The 17,114-nt window shown below is 44.0% G+C and overlaps 1 protein-coding gene across 4 annotated transcripts in view; it reads left to right on the top strand.

Annotated features, from left to right (window-relative positions):
• The window catches only part of LOC115154268 (homeobox protein cut-like 1), a 203,485-nt gene extending 187,461 nt beyond the window's left edge, over positions 1 to 16,024 (top strand). For all 4 annotated transcript variants that reach the window (XM_029700318.1, XM_029700319.1, XM_029700317.1 and 1 more), the window contains 4 exons: positions 1,466 to 1,768; positions 4,910 to 5,098; positions 13,795 to 14,098; positions 14,258 to 16,024. In XM_029700318.1, the coding sequence (XP_029556178.1) occupies positions 1,466 to 1,768; positions 4,910 to 5,098; positions 13,795 to 14,098; positions 14,258 to 14,690 (1,229 nt within the window). In that variant the 3' untranslated portion in view covers positions 14,691 to 16,024. The remainder of the gene's footprint in view (positions 1 to 1,465; positions 1,769 to 4,909; positions 5,099 to 13,794; positions 14,099 to 14,257) is intronic.
• Positions 16,025 to 17,114: the final 1,090 nt, after the last annotated feature.

Below are 17,114 nucleotides of genomic sequence, written 5' to 3'. Positions count from 1 at the left end.
TGAATGCACTGTAGTTATAGTTACACACAGGGGTACACAACATCCTTCCTTTTGGTAGTCACTGGCCTAGGAGTGCCAAGACCAGCGTGATGGACATCATCTGAAATGTGACAAACAAGTCCATTTTAATGTGCAAGTCAGAAGTTTTGTGTTCAAGTTAATTTACTCTTAAAGCGTACTGCTTGAACAGAATCATTAAACACATACAGCCAGCACACTCGCACTCTCTCTCTCTCACACACACACACACTTATCTGATCTACTGACAGGCACTTTCCCGTCAATGCAACTCACCGTGCGCTTTTCTTACAGATGCGCAGAGAGGAAGAAAATACACGTGTAGTGATTTTCTACTCCTCCGCTCTGCATTCTCTCGCTTTCTCTCCCTCTCTGCTCATCTCTGACAGACTGCTGTCTCAGGAGGAGAATTTTTTGGCCGTGCAATGGGCCATCACACAGCCATTGGGTAGAGGGTGGGAGGGGGTGCTGGTGGAGATGACAGAATCACAGTGACACGTTAGCGCCAATCATTCTCTCTGTGTGTGCATGCTGGAATGACTGCCTGTTTGATGGAGCATTGGAGCGGAGTACCCGTAGCCCATATAGTTAGCTAGAGACTAGCTGATATAGACACTGTGGGGGCTAATGCAGTATGGGTGCTAGAGTTGGTGGAAACGCAGTAAATAGGCTCTTGTGAAAGGGTTACTTGTAATCAGAGAATAAACTTAGGTCCAAATTCAATCAATTTACATTTACATTTAAGTCATTTAGCAGACGCTCTTATCCAGAGCGACTTACAAATTGGTGCATTCACCTTATGATATCCAGTGGAACAACCACTTTACAATAGTGCATCTAAATATTTTAGGGGGAGGTTAGAAGGATTACTTTATCCTATCCTAGGTATTCCTTAAAGAGGTGGGGTTTCAGGTGTCTCCGGAAGGTGGTGATTGACTCCGCTGTCCTGGCGTCGTGAGGGAGCTTGTTCCACCATTGGGGTGCCAGAGCAGCGAACAGTTTTGACTGGGCTGAGCGGGAACTGTGCTTCCTCAGAGGTAGGGGGGCCAGCAGGCCAGAGGTGGATGAGCGCAGTGCCCTCGTTTGGGTGTAGGGACTGATCAGAGCCTGAAGGTACGGAGGTGCCGTTCCCCTCACGGCTCTGTAGGCAAGCACCATGGTCTTGTAGCGGATGCGAGCTTCAACTGGAAGCCAGTGGAGAGAGCGGAGGAGCGGGGTGACGTGAGAGAACTTGGGAAGGTTGAACACCAGACGGGCTGCGGCGTTCTGGATGAGTTGTAGGGGTTTAATGGCACAGGCAGGGAGCCCAGCTTGACATGTTTTGATCATGTGGCTGTCCTACAGTGGTCGTGTTGCCGTCTCACCTTTAACCATGTCTGTGCAGTGGCTGGTCCATCACATGTCTTTGTCTCTGACCCTTGGCTCTCTCTCTCCCCTGTTTCCACAGAGAACACCCCAAAGAGCTCAGCCAGCTGCAGCCCAGCACCGGAGTCACCCCTCAGCTCGGCCGAGGAGTCAGTGAAGAGCTTGGGGGAGCAGGTGGGAGGAGAGGGATGTGGGGGTGGAGGAGGGTTGTCCCAGTTCCCCCCCAGGGAACCCAGCGAGCCCTCTGAGTCCCAGCCCGGCACACCGCTGCCCGTCCCCGGTCACTCAGGTCTCAGCATCCAGGAGATGGTGGCCATGTCCCCGGAGCTGGACACCTACGTCATCACCAAGAAGGTTAAGGAGGTGCTGACGGATAACAACCTCGGTGAGTTGGAGTGGTAGAATATGCCACTCTTTCTTTCAGCAGTCACTTCTCCAACTCTGTCTTTTTGCTTTGACCAGCACAATGAAGACACAAACCCAAATCAATGTATCCCTTATTCTCCCTGAAGTGTACAACAACAGCTACAACAAACCTCATCCACTACTAATGAGTACTGTAGCACCTGGGTGATGCCATGAGCCATTTTGTACCAGGGCAGTCACTGGCAGTAGAGGGGTGAGGAGGGATTGCACATTGGTCCAAAGCTACAATCAGTGTTCACCAAGCAGCACAATCTCGCAACAAGCATTCTTTTCTCACTGATAATAAATTTGTTCCAATTATTGTAAAAAGCCCTGGCTGAGAGTTGCAACACTTCAAACGATTAATGTTGCGCCGGGTTCGGAGCGTGTCATCATTGTACACATTAGCTCCGCTCCAGAACGGGGATATGCTCTTTACCCCACCAGCGTCACACAGTGCTGCCAAGGCAGAAAGAATTAGCCAGTTTCCATGTTCCACAAGCTGGCCAGCTTGCTCATTAGCCATCCCCTCAGCTAAAATTAACCAGCCCAGCTATCAACTCACACAACAAAGGAACAGAGAGCATAGTTTACACACTGTCCTGGGAAGACCCAAAGCTGGAGCTAGCTACTATCACAGCCAGTATAGCGGCACAATTGGGATGTGGCCCAGCTTTAAGCCTAAGTGTTTCCTGGTTAGCCTCTGAGCCAGTTGGATTTAATGAGTCACTTATCTGTTGATTGTGGTTAAAGGTAGAATCTTTAGTTGCTAGGTACACATTTTTTTGTGTGTAAATGTATACAAACCCTGTATAGCCTTAAAACATGGTTCAAACTATACTTTTGATATATGGGATGGCCAGTCCTTGCTTTCATACCTCTGTCTAGGAATTTGAGAATGGTTACATTTCTCCAGGCCCATCCCTCAGCTTTTTACCAAAACAGAGGCAGGCTTTGTTATTGTGTCAACTAAGGATTCTAGCTTTAATAGTTACAGTTTGGTTGATACATTACCCGAGAAACAGGCTCAAGCAGCATAGTGGAGACTTATCCAGTCCTTTCACCTATGGCTGGCCTTAATTACTTAGGAAAGGAGATGAGGAACACATGCAATTTTAGAGTATTGGGACAAAGCCTGGTTGTCATAGGACTGCTCACTGCATCACCCTCTGACTGCTCAATTAGCCCCACAGAGAAGTGTCTCCCTCCCTCCCATCCTTCCATCACTGTTCCCTAGACCTGGCCGCAGCTCACTCCTCCCTCTACTGTGAGGTGGCCAGGACCAGTGATGGATGGTGTCGTTTAGCAGCTCCCTTCAGCCAAACTCATAGAGATCGGGCCAAATCACTTCCATGTCTGTCAGCTACAGTAGCCTTACTGTAGCACTGCACCCTCTTGGCTAGGTTGTTATAAAATACAATGTGTTTTCAATAGCTCACCTGGATAACTAAAGGTAATACAAATAGTAATATGTTTAGCCTACTAGCCTAGTCTCTCTTCTACCTGATATAGCCCAGGCATATTGGGACATTTATTAGGCAAACTGCACTGAGATTGGACCAAATACTCCCATGTTCACCAAAACAACTAGCCACTATCCTTAATATCGGTAAGGCAACAAAAAATGAAGTTAGATTCACACTGACACAGATGACGCACACAGCCAAATCAGACTTCTTACAGGACTCAATCACTGTTATTTTGTTTCACACACAGTTTAGGAAATATGGGCACAAAGGATGCCTCTCAATGAACATGTTTACCCCTGCTGATTGCACCTACATCTAATCATTTTCAATGGGACATTCTATTATGTGGTGGTCCACAATATGTATTTTCTAAGGTGCTGTGATTTATGACAATGGAATTGTGTGATATGATTTAGACCCTCATGGTTTATTTAGAATAGATGAACAAGTTCACCCTTGTACTTTACTTTAATACATAGACTGAGATCCACAGGGCTGCTGTGTGCATCACGGCATCCAATTGAATGCGATAAGAATGCAGTTGGAGCTGTGTGCGTATCTGTAACATTTCCATGTGTAATATAAGTGAGAGAGAATCTGTGTGTTCAGCGCGCAAACAAAGCCCTGTCGGAGTCAGTGAGAGGAGGAAACTGTAAAGCAGCCCTTCCATCTCACACCCAAGAGATTCTCTCAGCGGGACTGGCGTCACCTGTTCTATCTCCCAGCCTCCCAGCCCCATGCTGTCTACTCATCCACTTCTCTTCTCTTTAGAGGAACTGCTCCCCAAATCCCAGCGCCTTTCAGTAGCGCTTCACATCTCAGCCTCTCTCTCTCTCTCTCCGCTACGCTAGGCTGCCTGCGTTTGTTCAGCCGCCCGACGTTCAGCTCACCTGCATAAAAAACAGTGTGAGAAGCACAGGGTAGAGCAACACAACCCCCCTCCTTGCTGCCAAAGGCATGTTTGAGGGGTCCCCTGGGATATAGTGGGGGGAAATAGAGCTCCACAGCGCTCTGCGTGAGAGCTCGCAAGCTTTGAAGCCTTTCAAGAACCTGGGATTCTGCTGTGGTGAATGTTTATGCTGCGAACAGAGAGGGAGACCTTGGTGGTTGTTTTTTATTTATTTATGTGAATCCAGACCTTTTTTTATGCCTTTGAAACAACTCAGGCACTCAAACGCCAGTCAAACACTATTTAAACTGTTTCTTCTCTGAGTGAAGTCAGCCACAGTTGCAGCAGACAAAATGCTGCCAACTTCTGATGGCAAGTTTTCAATGCCGCCCTCCCCCATACCTCGGAAACTTAAAGAATGTGTAACGTGGATGCGTGTTCATGCAAGGAATTCAAGTTTATTCCAACAGTGGAAAAAAAGGCTTTTAAATGTTGACAGTAGCTCATGCCCTAATTCTAATCCTTTTTAAATAGATTTTCAGGTACTGTTTAAGTTTGACACTTTTTTTTCTTCTGAATATTGCTCTATCCATGCTTCAGCTGACGTGGTTTACAGTTTTAGTTTTTCATAAAAAAATGTGTAACCTTGATTCATATTAACCTACAACATGTCAATCGTACAATGTATTCCTGATTCTACTGGCCTTCTAGTGACTACCTTCTCGATCCCTCTGTGTGGATATAACCCCTCCTCTCTCCCCAGGTCAGCGTCTGTTTGGGGAGACCATCTTGGGTCTGACCCAGGGCTCGGTGTCTGACCTGCTGGCGAGGCCCAAGCCCTGGCACAAGCTCAGTCTGAAGGGACGTGAGCCCTTCGTCCGCATGCAGCTCTGGCTTCAGGATCCACGCAACGTGGAGAAACTCATGGACATGAAACGCATGGAGAAGAAAGGTAATCCTTCTTTCCTCTCCATCCCTCTTTCCTCTCCTCTCTATTTTTTGTGTTCTTCTTTACCTCCCTCCCTACCTCAACTCTGTAACCAGTTCTAAATCGCCCCCTAGCCTAGCCCTTACGAATATCAAATGGTTAAAGCCAAAGGACAGTATGGCATTTGCCCCGCCTTGTGCTCTGACAGGTTAGGCAGAATTTGTGCCTCGTTGTCCTTGGATAGGATTTGGAGTTGGGCATTAGTGTGTCCTATGTCCTGTCCTTGTAACTTAGACAGAGACTAGGATAGAAAGAACAGTCTTTGTACACTGATCTAGCTACTGGATAGCTACCTCCATAGGCCATATTTTTACCCACCAACATCAGTCGTCGTCGTCGTCCCCCCAGGATCGTGTCATGTCCTCAAGGCCGCCATGCAACCCTCGTAAACGGAAGGAAGTAAAGAATACTGTAAAACGAGATGGAGCAAGAGAACAATCTAGCCAACAAGAGAGAGGAAGAGGAATAGTGATTGCTCTTTTTCCTCCTCTAATAGCCCAGATGTGTCCCTGGGCTGCCGAGTCAAACAGCCCATGCCCAGAGCTCCTGGTTAAAAGGAAAAGGGGGAGGAGACGTGTGTGTGTGTGTGTGTGTGTGTGTGTGTGTGTGTGTGTGTGTGTGTGTGTCGGAAGGGTGGGGGGGGTATGTGTTTCTCAATGCTGTCGAGATCGATCTGGGTGTGAGACGTCAACGCTCTCATCAGACATGACAGGCCCCAATCTCTCCGGGGTACACTTATTCAAAGTCCAATGCACTCATCAGAGCCCTCTTTTCTCCCCTTCCACCCACTTCCCACTCTCTGTAAGCTAAGTGAACATTCTTGGAGTGATTAGGCCTATTTAACACTTCTCCCGGGGTATCATCATTACTGGTCCTTCTTTGGGACTGGGGCTGGCGCTAGGCTACTTATGAGTCAATGCCCAGCCTGCAGGGGTATGTGTGGGTTAGCATAGCATGGAGGCTAACCTCTGGGAGCCTCATCATCAGCCAGCTAACGCTAGGGCCTGGAAGTTATTTTCCCTGCCTCAAGACCAAATCAAATGAAAAGTCTGGTTGTTTTTACGCGTGTGTACACGCTTGAAGTAGAAAGCACAGGAGTGAACAGGAGAAAGCTGACTGGCTGTGAGCGTCAACAGCGTCATAGCGCATCAATTTCTCAAGTTTACGCGGATCAATGTTGGTAAAATAAGCAGATAAATTGAATGGGTCATTTGTAGAAAAGAGGAATTGTTTTGATCTTCCATATGCTAAGTAGACTAAATATGTAGTTTAAAATGTGTTTGGCTGTAAGCTAAGGTTTATCAGTCAGATACGCTGCATATTTGAAAACAATTGCAGCCTACCTGTGTTGATTTCGACCATTGGCATATAGCCTAGGCAGGCTACGGCTGGGAAACTCGAGGAACTCCGATTTCAAGAGAGAATACTGTTATGTAGACAAACGGGACTAGCTAAATTCTTTATAAACTGCTCGGGTGTACCAGCTACAACTCTCCTCACGTTCATAAGCTGACATAACTGTTTAGCGCAGGTAGGTAGGGTGACATATCAGGTGAGTCAAAAGAAACGCACAACAATAATTCACAAGGGCTACATAGCGAACATAACAAATACAGCTGTTTATTATGGATTCTCATGACAATTAAATTGGCATACGCTAAGCAGTGTATGCGAATTGACACTCTTACGTGCAAATTTTGACACCGTTGATGGCGTCTCTCCGTGTGATTTTGGCGGTCCATATATCATTAAAATATCCAATGTTATTATCTATGAAATAAAAAAGGGGGACAATTCCGGTTTCATGTATTTAGTCTAACAGGCACACTGTGATAGACAGAGAAAACAACTATATTACAAACAAGCCAGAACTGTCCGATCTGAACAGCCATTCAGGGGTCCTGGTAGTATGGGTAGAATAAGAGCAGAAGAGAACATGAGCAAAATTGAAAAAACAGAGACAATAGAATATGTGAAATACTTAACAACATAATAAATAATTAAGATGATGATGAGATTAGGTTGGTATAAGTATATTATGTAGTTACCAATCTGTATATTTCTCAGAAGAATGTATTTTCTTCAGGATTGCTCTGTCTTTGGCCATGAACTCCTGGCAGGGGAGGTTGAAGTTTGTCTTCACAATAAGCATGGCCTTAATGGTAGGAACAGTGAACCTATTTCCTGCTGCTGTCCATATATCATTCATTTGGGAGAACACTGTCTTGACTGGTGCATTACTTCCAGGTAAGCACATGACAACAGACGCTAATCTAGCCAGGTTAGTGTGTGGGATGTCGTTCTCTTTGAAGTGGGTAACCACCATGCTCCATCTCTGACAAAGCGGTGTCTCAGATGTTTTCCATTCTTCAAGCGATCCCCCCTTTAGGAGTCTCTTGCAGGCCAGTAACCTCGTCAAACAATGCATCCTCATTGATGGTCACATTGGGGCATTTTTCCTGCAGTGTGGCTGCTGCCTTCTGGATCTCTTCACGCTGAGGTTGTCTCATTTTAAAAAGGCAATGTGAATCTTTTAGATTATCTGTGTGCTTTCCCCATGCTTGCAAGTAGTTCACAGCCGTAGTGAAGAATAATTGGGATGTTTTGAGAATGCTCTCTTTAGACATTGCTCCAGTTCCTCTAGTGCTCTCAGAAGTCCTCTGACCAAAACTGGAATGAAGTTGTCATCACTTCATGCAGTCAATTTTGCCTCATCGTTTCTCAGAATTGCAGCTGACTCCACAGCACAGCGGTCCTGGCCTTCAAGCATCTTGATCATTTCACTGAATACGGTCAGGTTTCCATGGACAAAGGCCAGCCAAAGTTCAGTCGGTGATCTTCGAACATTGTTCACAGGACAACAGAGCATTTGAAGGTGAAAGAAAAAAGGATTTCAATGGCACATACATTTTCAGCACTCTTTCTAGAGCAGGGAGCATGGACAGCCAGCGAACATTGCTGTGTCCTGAAATGTTATGATACTCCTGGCCAACAAACTCACAAAAGCTCTTCAGTCTTTCTACTCTGACGGTGAAATTATCCAAATATCTTTGTGAGCAGGTACTCAACATCAAGGGGAATCATATCCAAAGCTGTTCTGGCCGTGTTATGAATGATGTGGGCAGGACAACCTAAGCCAATCACCTCCCGCTGCAGAGCATTTTTAACTTTGGTATGGACATTGACCCTCCCCAGCCTATTCAGTCTTCCAAAGTTGGTATTTGTGTTGTCGGCAGAGAATGACTTTGTTTTCCAGGTAAAATTTTTGGATGACCACAAGGACCTCAGCTGCAATTTCCTCTGCTGTTTCTCCTTTCAATTCAACAAAATCAAGCCGTTTTGTTTCCACAGATGCTGCCATCATATCTTACAATATCTGACTACTATTGGCAGAAGCTTTACATGTCCATGATTGGACGCATCAATGGACAGGGACACAAATTCAACCTGGTCTAGGTCCTGTGTTACCAAAGTAGTTACCCATGGTGCTAACACGGTACTCACTATGGTGACCCATTTTGTCCTAGCACATGTTAACTTTGGCTCATAAAGCTTCCGTGTCAGTTGTGCTGTGCAGTACATAGATCTGTAACTATGATGATTGTGTCGCATAGTGTGGTATGCAATGACACCCTTCTGCACAGCTAAATCATATTCTTCTTGGGAAGGTTCTACCTTCTTGAAGAATGTGGTGACAGAGGTCATACCAACAAGGGAAATCAGAGAGGCTTTATGCTTTTTCGTCTGTTTGATGTTCTACCACTGCCGTTCTTCCCCGCTGCCAATTGAAAAAGAGGAATTACAAAGGGTGCAGTGAACCATTCTATCGTCTTGACCTGAGCGTATAAATGGAAATTCTCTCATGTTGTCATTAAAATGGCATTTCCGTTTCTTGGAAAGAGCCATTGTACCTCCTGTCTGCTCTTCGTCACTCTTCTTAGTCTCTTAACTTTTTCTTCTCCTCCAATCTTTCTCCTCTTTTCTTCCTCACTCTTCTACACATTCCTCGCTTCACTATTTTTAACTCTCTTAATTTTTCCTTCTCACTCTTCTCCTTCCTCTCCAATCTTTAATAATAAATAGTACACTATTAAACTATTAAACATACGACTATTTTACACCATTTTAAAGATACACGTCTCCTTGATGTAACCACATTGTCCGATTTCAAAAAGGCTTTACAGCGAAAGCAAAACATTAGATTATGTTAGGAGAGTACATAGACAAAAATAATCACACAGCCATTTTCCAAGCAAGGACATGTGTCAATAAAACCCAAAACACAGCGAAATGAAGCACTAACCTTTGACGATCTTCATCAGATGACACTCCTAGGACATTATGTTACACAATACATGTCTGTTTTGTTCGATAAAGTTCATATTTATATCCAAAAACAGCATTTTACATTGGCGCGTGACGTTCAGAAAATATTTTGCCTCTCCAATACTGCCGGTGAATCAGCACAACAATTTACAAAAATACTCATCATAAACGTTGATAAAATATTAAACTGTTATTCAAAGAATTATAGATGAACATCTCCTTTATGCAACCGCTGTGACAGATTTCAAAAAAGCTTCACGGGGAAAGCACACTTTGCAATAATCTGAGTACTGCGCTCAGAAAAATACACAAGGCAATACAGATACACGCCATTTTGGAGTCATCTAAAATCATAAATAGCATTAGAAATATTCACTTACCTTTGATGATCTTCATCAGAAGGCACTTCCAGGTCCACAATAAATGTTGTTTTGTTCGATAAAGTCCATAATTTATGTCCAAATAACTCCTTGTTGTTTGCGCGTTCAGTAAACTACTCCAAATGTAGGAAGCGCGCCGAAAATTTCACGACAAAAAGTTATATTTAGGTTCGTTGAAACATGTAAAACATCAATCTTAAGGGCCTTTTCAACGTAAAACTTCAGTAATATTCCAACCGGACGATTCCAATGTCTTGAAAAACGTTATGGAACACAGCTACCTCCTCACGTGAATGCGCGTAATTGTGGCCTGTCATTCTCTCGGTCATCAGACTCCAGGAGGTCTTGTTCGCTCTCTGTTGACTGCAAAAGCCTGAAACACGTTCTAAAGACTGTTGACATCTAGTGGAAGCCTTAGGAAGTGCAAATTGAACCCTAAGTCACTGTATACTGAATAGGCCCAGTCTTGAAATACTACAATCCACTTCCTGGTTGGATTTTCTCTCAGGTTTTTACCTGCCATATGAGTTCTGTTATACTCACAGACACCATTCAAACAGTTTTAGAAACTTTAGAGTGTTTTCTATCCAAATCTATAATATGCATATTCTAGTTTCTGAGCCAGAGTAGTAACCTGTTTAAATTGGGTACATTTTTCATCCGGCCGTGAAAATACTGCCCCCTAGCCCAGACAGGTTAACAGATTCCTATTGTTTGCCTCATTTTTGTATTTTATCTCAACATTATTTGGAATAATAAATTGGCAGGCTCTGTAATCATATCTTTACCTTTCCTCCTTTATCTCCTTCACTCTTCTTCCTATCCAGTCTTCCTCCTCTCCTTCCTCTCCACTCTCTAACAGAAAACATTATTCTAATGTTATCCATGAAAATGTCAAAATATACACTGCTCAAAAAAATTAAGGGAACACTTAAACAACACAATGTAACTCCAAGTCAATCACACTTCTGTGAAATCAAACTGTCCACTTAGGAAGCAACACTGATTGACAATACATTTCACATGCTGTTGTGCAAATAGAATAGACAACAGGTGGAAATTATAGGCAATAAGCAAGACACCCCCAATAGAGGAGTGGTTCTGCAGGTGGTAACCACGGACCACTTCTCAGTTCCTATGCTTCCTGGCTGATGTTTTGGTCACTTTTGAATGCTGGTGGTGCTTTCACTCTAGTGGTAGCATGAGACGGAGTCTACAACCCACACAAGTGGCTCAGGTAGTGCAGCTCATCCAGGATGGCACATCAATGCGAGCTGTGGCAAGAAGGTTTGCTGTGTCTGTCAGCGTAGTGTCCAGAGCATGGAGGCGCTACCAGGAGACAGGCCAGTACATCAGGATTGTTTTACAATTAAAGGTCATATACACTGCATTTCAAATGGTCAGCAGTAATTTAACGAATTCAGGTCTTGTGAAATTATAACTAGGCCAAATTTAAGCCTTCCACCAGACCCACTAATAATTTAAGTATATTATCAAAATATTTTAACCTGTTTTTTTTTGCAAGTATGTCTATGAAAATGCCCTTTTTTGTTAGAAATTGAACCCGAACCATGAACCCGAACCTAATAACCTAATAATGACTAACTACTTGTAGAAGGCATTATAGAAAATGAACACAGGTCTCATAAATAATCTCTCACGCACAAGCACGCGTGCTAGTGAGTAGCCAGCTAATCTTTATATTTCAAGTTTAGCCAACTTGGATCTATTTGCTAGCTAACAAGGCAGAACAGATGAATTGTTATGAACACACCCTTCAACTGTTTGAACAGCTGTTTAACTGTTTAAACAGCATGCTAGCCTGTCCACTTTGTTCAGATGTTGAAATCAAGTGGCCTACCTTATTTTTCAGAATGAGAGCGAGTTGCCAATTCCTTATGTAATTGTGTTTTATGCTTATTACACAATTCTAAAACAGAAACTAGACCGCTAGTATAACAGTCTTTGGCTAAAGTGCTGCTAGCGGTACTTGGTACCCCACTGCCGCGCTCAACAAACTCAGCATTCATTTTCCAGAATCAATGTTTATTGATACTCCTGTTTTAGTAGTGTCTGCTCTGTGCACAATTTGAGGATTTGAGACATGAAAAGGGTATCATTAGAAAGGTTAACTTCTCCTCTATTACAGTAAAATAACGTCTCAATGTGTTTCGGTGTCCATATGACCCATTCTGTTGGACCAAACCCCCAAATGCAAATAGTGAGTGGAAACTGCTTGTCAGAGAGGAAGGAGTGATCTCTCATCTTTGTTGTTGTGAGGGGGAGGGGCTTGGTGTGTGTGTGTGTGTGTGTGTAAGCCATAGAGGAAGAGGTGAAGCGCTAAAAACTGTCCAAAATAAGCCCAATGTGTTTCTATGAGCTTATTTTGGACCTAAGCTTTTCCCCTGCCTGCCTGCCTTTGGAACAACGTCTCCCATTGTTAGGGCGGAGACGTGCATCTTGTCATTATATACAGTTCTCTGGTGTAAACAGAAAAATGCATATAGCACAGAAGGAGCGAAGGACACGAAACCCAAAAGACAACGTGAGAACAAGCGGACATAAACGGTCATAAAAAAAATGTAAAAAGACATTATTGCGATACAGGTATTTGGAATATTGCGCAGAAACATACCTTCAAATGAATTTGATATATCTCCCAGCCCTAACCTACTGTAAAATATGGTGGTGGATCTTTGATGTTATGGGGCTAATTTGCTTACACTGGACCTGAGGCCCTTGTTATAAGGTCAACGGCATCATGAACTTGACTAAGTTCCAGGACATTTTATCCAGAAACCTGCTTGCCACTGCAAGGAGGCTGACACTTGGCTACAAGTGGATATTCCAGCAAGACAATAACCCCAAGCACTAATCAAAATCCACAAATAAATAGTTAATTTACCACAAAATCAACATTTTGCAATGGCCATCTCAGTTTCCAGACTTGAACCCCATTGAAAACCTGTGGTGTGAATTGAAGAGGGCAGTCCATAAGCGCAGCAAAGTATATCAAGTATCTGGAAAGATTCTGTAAAACAGTTTAGAAAAAAGTACTGAAAACAGGGATGCCAATCATTTTTACCCCTATATTTATTTCGTTGTTAAACAAAATCTCCTTCTCTGAGAAATTGTATTCATATAAAATAATATAATTTCCCAAAAAAATTGAAGCATACAATATAGATCAGTATTTGTATTATTTATTTTATAATCTTTTTCCTCATCATTTTTCAAGGGTGCCAATAATTATGGACCTGACTGTATGTAGAGAAACATTTATGAATTCTGGTATTTCCTTGCTCATTTATTTATGTGTATTTATTTATTAATTTATTAATTTAATTGTAATTATAGCAGGTTTGGTCCTCCATACAAATGCCACATAATTCAAGAATGACCCATATAATAAAACATGTTTCTATTTTTGGTCCATAATGTGACTTGTGTGACTTCCGTGTCACACATGCCATGTAAACGTGTTTAAACATATCAAGTACGGGAAAATATGGGTTGTTAGAGGTGCAGGTTCTATGGGAAACCTTACCACCCATGTTGTCTTGTGAGTGAATTAGCGTCTCCTGATTATTTATGTGGTAATACTGCCCCCTGGTGGTAATATATGCATTTGATTTTTGTGTTTCTTGTATTAGTGTATTTAGCTATGGCATCTGCCTGTGAGCCTTATAAAAGATCACATCCACATGTGTTGTATGTTGAAGTGGAATGCTGTTATATTTCAATTGCTGTGGACAGATAAAGTTTCAGTGTCATGTTGCTTGTATGAATTTAAAGCAGAATTAAAGATGACATCTTTTCATTGTCAGGCCTGTGTGCAGCCCTGTTAAGCAAGTCTACATGGCATCCTCATGATTTAGTTAACCCTTCTGTCTCTTTATAGAGGGCTCACGCCCTTTTAACCCTTTCCCCTCCCGTCTCTCCTCTCCCCGCCAGCCTACATGAAGCGGCGCCACAGCTCGGTGAGCGAGAGCCAGACGGCGGACAGTGGGGGCTTGTCGGGGGGAGACTTCAGCCAGGGGGGCAGCCCCCAGCACGGCCTCGGCCACCACCTGCACCAGCAACAGCCCCCCCAGCAGCACCTGAAGAAGGCTCGTGTGGTGCTGGCCCCCGAGGAGAAGGAGGCCCTGAAGAGGGCCTATCAGCAGAAGCCCTACCCCTCGCCCAAGACCATCGAGGAGCTGGCGTCACAGCTCAACCTCAAGACTAGCACCGTCATCAACTGGTTCCACAACTATAGGTGGGTGGAGAGGAACTGGGAGAAGGCTGGAAATGGATGCAGACCAGGGTCCAAATATTTTTTTGTCACTCTTGCTTTTTTCTGTGTTGTCGTGAGACTCCCAGCTGTGTGTCTGTGTCTGACTGAGGGTTGTTGGGGTTCTTTCTCTCTAACCTCCAGGTCTCGTATCCGACGGGAGCTGTTCATTGAGGAAATCCAGCGAGGTGAGGGCGGGGAGGGTGTCTCCCCATCCACCAGAGCGGGCAAGGCCAGCGAGGGCGACAGCTGTGACGGCACCGAGTCGGACGGCACGGTGGAGGGCACACGCCCCGGCCACGAGCACCACCCAGCCTCAGAGGGCGAGTGGGGGTCCGACCACAGGGACGAGGGAACCACCTTGGCCACTGGCAGCACTGCCGCAGGTACCAGCGGCAGCCTGTTCAGCTTCCCCGAGATCAGCCATGTTTCCTCTGTGTCCTTGGCTGCTACCGCCGCTGCCCGCAACCCCCGCGACAACAGCCTGCGCAAGAAGAAAGCCGCCAACCTTAATAATATCATCCACCGTCTGGAGAAGGCCGCAAGTAAAGACGAGCCCCATGAGTGGGAGTTCTAATACGGTCCCCCCTGCTCACGCTACCGGGGAAAGTTCCTATTTTTCTAGAGCCCTAACTGCATAGTCAAGGCCAAGCCTGGAGCAGTACTGCCAGAGAAGAACTGGTGTCTTTTACGAGTTTTCATATCAAAGAGGGTTTCGAGATTTTTTTGAGAAGCGAAATGACAGCAACATCCTGGTTTTGTTTGTAGATAGAGCACTGTGTGTGTGTGTGTGTGTGTGTGTGTGTGTGTGTCTTTGAGAGATTTATTCGCCACCTCAAAGTTTTTCTAACCTTTTTCGCTCAGTGAATTCTCACAACATCTAGCAGACTAAATGTTACAATGTTTTCTCTTTTCTCTGTTTTCTAAGAGGTTCCTCCTAATAACTCCATTGCAGCTGTTTGGTATCTGTAAGGATCGTCAAACAGAAAGCCAAGCATTTAAAACATTTGTGTCTGCAGGAGAGAAGGACCATGGAGAACCCTTTCCCAAGCAACCTTCTTCTCTGTGCCCCAAAAGTTGCCATGTAATGGCTTTGAAACTCTTAATATGCTATGGACTCCATTGAGAAAGGAATCAACATTTTTATAAAATTATTTTTCTCCTCTGAGAAAGAAAAAAAAGTATTTAGCAATTTGGTTGCCACTAAGAGATTGCACAGTCGGTCGACTCTAAACAATGCTAGTTTTGATTCCTAAATACTTGGGAAGGATAAAATGATAAGTGAACATACGATTTATCAGTTGTTAAAAGGAACGATGAAAAAAGATTATCACTTTAATTCACAATTTTTCAACGTACAACATAAAATGCAACGGTCATGTAAGGAAAAAGGAAAAATCTGAAAACATCTTGTGGTAGCTGACTTTTAGTGTTCTTTCTCGTGAGTGATCTAGAAACTCTTTGATAAGTAGTGCACATTTCTTTCATAGCTTTAACTGACTTTCGGGGACGCCATTTTGGTGGCACCGGGAGCGTTTGTTTAATACACTCAATTTTAGGCCAAAATCAGGTTTGAGAATTAAGAAAAAAAGGAAAAAAAAGGATTAAATGTATACAAGTTAATGGAGAAAAAAATATTTCAGTCTAGATATTTTTTAAAACAAAAAGTTACGAACCTGCTTTTTAACCACAAAAACCACACTATTGAGACCTCAGAACCGGGGCGGGCAGTGGAGCCAATGGCCGCTGTACTTCACAGGCTGGCCCTAGGACGGGGAGGCTTGCGTTTCATTGGGTGAAAAAGCCAGGAGATGCACAGCTCACTTTACTGTATATTCCAAGCTTCAGGCTCTTTTGCTCTCAACTCTTTACCTATGGTTGTATGTATATATGTACATTGTCAAAACAAAAGACAGAAAAAGAAAGACAAGAAACCCCCGTTCCTGTTGCATGCGGTGCACTATGAGTCGGTGGAAGAGATCAACTCTCCTCTGCTTGTGTGTTCCCATACCGACGAGTTACAGGACTGACCTAGTCATGGTCGACCTGTCATACGTCCCTCCTTTAAACCCCTCTGAGAAATATGCTCCACAGGCTGTCATGTTGGTTTGCTCAGAGGTCAAGAGGTCAAATGTACCAGTACTTAGTAGAGATATTTCAAGGTACATTTTTACTTATTTAATAACCAATACCAAAAGTTCTATCCAAACTACTGTTGATGTGACATCCCCCATCCAATTTGGTCATCTCTGTTTTAAAGTCGAGCTGATTCTTCCACCAGTCTTAATGCGCTCTCTTCCTTATATGAACAGTTTTATGATCAATTCAGGACTGTTACGTAGCATCTCCATTCTCCACTGGTCTCAACAAGTCCTCTTACCTTCAGCTGAAACTCTTGGCTTGCCTCGTGAATATATCTCAGAGGTTAAGATCACTTGACACGGGTCAATGGAAGAAACAAAGACATTAATTTTATACTCAACCCTCAACCCATCCTCCCTCTCCCAGACATGGTAGAACAGTAGAAACCCCCTCGCACACGTCGATCGCAACCTTCTCCCTTCTCTCCCGTTCCTCCTATGCCACAAGCTCACAGTGCCTGCCCGCCCACTGCCTCTCCCTCTGTGTTTGAGTGTGTGAGAGCACACGTACGTGTACGCAAGTAGACGTGCACGTGTGTGATGATGTATGCACGTACTGTAGGAAAGGGGTGTAAGGGTGTGAGCGAGGACTAGCTGCCCTGCTCTGCCATACATACCCCTAAGTGTGTATGGCTCTGTGCGTGTTTTATACGTCTTTGATTTGTACATGCCTGCACACATAGAGTGCACAACTGCCACCCTTTCTTTCTTCTAAGCTGTTTTCTAAGTTATCGCTTATGGCATAGCAGACTCACAAATACAGTAGGTCTCCTTTATTGCCATATATTAACGACTCACAGTAGATCACTTCAACAAAGTTGTTAATTTTTTTGTTCTACTTATTTATAGGGGCTGTATTT

This window comes from Salmo trutta, chromosome 19 (assembly GCF_901001165.1).
Source record: "Salmo trutta chromosome 19, fSalTru1.1, whole genome shotgun sequence".
Lineage (NCBI taxonomy): Eukaryota > Metazoa > Chordata > Actinopteri > Salmoniformes > Salmonidae > Salmo > Salmo trutta.
Note: the sequence above shows the minus strand (reverse complement) of the source record. Positions and strands in the feature narration are given on the sequence as shown.